This window comes from Mytilus edulis, chromosome 2 (genome assembly GCF_963676685.1).
Source record: "Mytilus edulis chromosome 2, xbMytEdul2.2, whole genome shotgun sequence".
Lineage (NCBI taxonomy): Eukaryota > Metazoa > Mollusca > Bivalvia > Mytilida > Mytilidae > Mytilus > Mytilus edulis.
In genome coordinates this window covers 104,013,380-104,017,660 of record NC_092345.1, presented here as the reverse complement: position 1 = coordinate 104,017,660, position 4,281 = coordinate 104,013,380, and the positions used below count along the sequence as shown (strand labels likewise).

Sequence of the window (4,281 nt, the reverse complement as noted above, 5' to 3'; positions counted from 1 at the left end):
GAGGGACAGTCAAACTCATAGATCGAAAATAAACTGACAATGCCATAGCTAGAAAAAGACAAACAGACACAAAAAAATAGTACACAAGGCACAACGTAGACTAAACTACACAACCCCATCAAAAACAAATGACACAGAAATAACCAACTATAGGTCACCGTACGGCCTTCAACATTGAGCAAAGCCCATACCGCATAGTCAGCAATAAAATACCCCGAAAGGAATGTAAAACAATTCAAACGAGAAAAAAAACTAACGGTCTCATTTAATAGCTAAAAAATGTCGGTTTGCTTTCTATTCACACATTGTTTGGAATATAATGGAAATGTATGCAACTGTCATACAAACAAGAGAGCTACAAAACTATGTGTAATCGACCTTTATCTACATAAGAAAATTCATGTTCCGGTATTGTTTCCCTTTGGTTTAATGTGTTTTAGCTTTTAATTTTACCATTTAATAAGGAACTTACCGATTTGAATTTCCTTGGAGTTCGGTTATTTTACTTTTGATGTTAATGATCAAATAAAAGAACACAATTATTATACACAAAACTAAAGACTAAGCAACACGAACCCCTTCAAAAACTGGGGTTGATCTCAGGTGCTCAGGAAGGGTAAGAAGAGTCTGCTCCACATGTGGCACCATGTGTGTTGCTCGTATTATTTTATTACCAACTTAGAAAATAATAATTCGTGAAAATCCAACGGGATTGTAGTTTCGACATAAGGAACATATCCGATATCATCTGTGAAACAGATATTCCATAACGGTCAACCAACTCATGATGGCGTCCGTAAAAGTTACGAAGGGATGGGATTGTAGTTTCGACATAAGGAACATATCCGATATCATCTGTGAAACAGATATTCCATAACGGTCAACCAACTCATGATGGCGTCCGTAAAAGTTACGAAGGGATGATTTCATAGTCAGCAGCAACATCATCTTTGTTTTTCATCTATTGCCTTGTACAAAATTCAGGCTGTTTGTTTTTTCTTTTGAAATATATTTCGTTTGTCACTTTTATAGCTTACTTATGTGGTATGGATTTTGCTCATTGTTGAAGGCTTTACAGTGAAAGTTAAAGTATGTCATACGGTCTGTGTTGAAAAGTTTTTTCATTGACAAGCATATCACATCTTATTGTTTTTATATGCATACGTGGTGTTTCTGAACGAAATAACTCATTTGATTAATAATAGAATAATTTGACAATGAATTCTACTTTTCCCTTTTCAGATGTCAGATACAGGTTTGGACGTATCATTTGACGTGACGCCAGTTGAAGAATGCGTTAGTACGCAATATAGCTGTGAGACATGTTGTTATTCAACATCTAATAAAAGCAATTTTAACAAACACACAAAAAGACATAAAAAATCTGCCATGCCAGACAGCAGTTCAACTAAGCCAGATTGTCAGAGCTCATCCAAGGCTGACGCTATTAGCTCTACCAAGCCAATCAGTGTTAGCTCGCCTAAACCAGACAAGGTTGCCAACTTATGTACTGTATGTGGAAAGACATTTAAAAGCAAGTTTGGGCATCAGCTGCATGTCAAAAACAAGCATGAAATGTCTTACAAGCATGTATGCAGCATATGCAACAAAGGATACAATCAAGCTGTCCAATACAGATATCATATATCAAGCCACGTTAAACTGCCGATGGACAAGTGCACCTTCTGCAAGGCAGAATTTACCGCGCACGGTTCTTTGAAGCGGCATCTACAGACATGCAATAAAACAGATGAAGATACATTTATTTGTGACGTATGTCAAAAGAGTTTTAGTAAAAAAAGTAGTCTGAAAGAGCACATAAAGGGCAAGCACCAAGGACCAAGGTTCGAATGCTCCGCTTGTGGCAACAGGTATGCATGGAGGTCAAGTTTGAGGGTCCATGTAGCCCTTGCCCACAAAAACGAACAAACAGAATAAGTCTTACCGTTTGATGTCGTGCACTGCGGATGAATAATGCATATTGAGAATATTGTGACTGTTTTCTTATTTTGTTAAAGGTTTATTTAAATGGGGCCAAAGTAATTAGGTTTTTTTACCATGTTAACATTCTTTTTATAATATTTTACACTTTTTATACGAAATTACTGTTATCATTTATCTTTCTGTTTTTCTTTAATAAAGAAATGAGGTGTTCCATTGCGTTATATAGTTGTGTAAATGTAGGAATCCTGTCCATCACCAATTCACCGAAAAATGGACAAAGCAGATACCAAGAGAATAAAATTCCATTGATTGAATAAAAACATGCAATACCATGATGAAAACGAAATAAAAACCCATCAACCAAAAGTCGATAAACTAATAAAAGTACATTAAAAATACTTAGCAACACAACATCCTCCACAAAAGGCATTCCAGGTCCATAAGTACAAAAGTCATGCCTTTAAACTCATATTTAAGATTTTGATAAGTCATCTACTGCGGTTATGTAGTATACATGTATATATCGTATACAGGGCTTAAAATGGAGACTTTATATTGAATTAAGTTATGTTTTGAAGCAGATTTCGCTACAGATGGTTGTAAAAATATAACTAAGGACAAAGTTTCACCTCTGGACATCTTATTACAGAGTAGACTGTTTCTTGTTTCTCCTCTCTTAAGGTTAATGAGCATATGAATTAAATTGCATTGGCATTAGAAAATAATTTTACAAGGCAATTCAAATACCTTAAGATTTAATATGAATTTATATTTTGTATTACGTGAAAAAATCTTTTAATTTTCAAATAGAAGTCCAAGTCTCTTGTGTGGTAAAATTTTGCTCTCGTCGACCTTGTGGAATTGTCGGACAGGGGCAACTCCCCTTGCTGCACAATCAGGTTCTGAAATAGTTGCCAATTTTCGCTGTGCTTTTCTTTTTGATCTGTCCTTTAAGTCAAACATGTGGTCCCTGAAATAAAGATTGTTAAAATATTTTTTATCAAAGGTACCATTGACTCAGAAACTAGAAAAAAAACCAAAGATAGTCTGAATAATGTTGTTTCAGAATGCATCAAAAGACACGTATATATACCTGCATTTCCTATCATTTGAAATTTAGTAAAATATATATATATATATCAGAGAAAAAGCACGGACTAATTAGGAATTCAATGTTAAAAAACCTTTGAAAGTCAAAATACTAAAGATTTCCTACCACGGGAGTTGATTACTTCAGCTGTTTTTTGCATAACTTTAAGGAATGTAGGATCTTAAATGCTCTTTAACTTTGTGCTTTAATTGGATATAAGAAAATGTGTAATGAGTGCTAATGAGACAATTTTCCATCCAAGTCACAATTTGTACAAGTAAACCATGATAGGTCAAAGTACGGCTCAATTTGACCTGTTATACTTATTTTTTCAATCGAGCGTTAGTGACGAGTTTTATTTTTTTGTAGACTTAACGCCTACAAAAGTTCAATCCCGTGTATCTATATGATGAGTTTATTAATAAAGATGGCTGTATATAGAATAGGTAAATAAACGTTGCTTAAGTTCATTTTTGGGGGTAAGATTTACTTTTTTTTAAAGTTTGTGTCAAGAAAACATAAACACAATAACCCTTTATCTAGGACTACCTTTATATTTAAACACACAAGAATATTACAAAAAGATTTTCTGTTATTGGTCGATGTGTTGACTTTTTTCAAACGATTGTTTTCGTTATTATATTTTTTGTTGTTGTAATTATGAAGAGCGTACAAATATTTAAAATTAAAAAAAAATAGTGCATTTGAACTTTCAAGGGGTATTAACTAGGCTTAGCAATTACTTTCTCACCTCAATTTTATGCAATTTGTTAAAGTTGGATACACAAAAGGCATAATAGTCTCCGTTCCACACTGTGCCATCAAGTCTTTTACTGGATACACTTTTGCCCTAGATAGTGACATGTGGTTCGACATAAGACGAGTACTCAATAGCTGACTGGCGGATTCAAGTGCATCTGGAACTTCTTCAGCCTTGATTACACCGGAACCTTTTGGGTCAAGATCTTGGAATTCCCCAAAAAAGTTTTCTATTTCCAAACTGCCCAATGTCCTCACATTATACATATTCGACTTTACATATGGAAATAACTGAATTCGTCTGTCGATGTTTGTTAAAAAGCCTTGGAACATAATGTTTGGAATGCCTCTGATGTGTGAGCCATACGGTGGAAAGCTACATAAATTCACACCTTTAAGTAGCCAGTCTCTGAGATTAATTCTGCGGTAACATCTCTCTGACGCTGTAATACCTGGATCGTCCTCAGCCTCATAAAACTCTCTTATAA

General features: G+C 34.5%; 1 protein-coding gene across 1 annotated transcript; it reads left to right on the top strand.

Moving 5' to 3' along the window:
- The first annotated feature begins 1,389 nt into the window (after positions 1-1,389).
- On the top strand, positions 1,390-1,938 carry LOC139511141 (telomere zinc finger-associated protein-like). Its single transcript, XM_071297715.1, has one exon. It carries the CDS (start codon positions 1,390-1,392, stop codon positions 1,936-1,938), a length of 549 nt encoding a protein of 182 aa, XP_071153816.1.
- Positions 1,939-4,281: the final 2,343 nt, after the last annotated feature.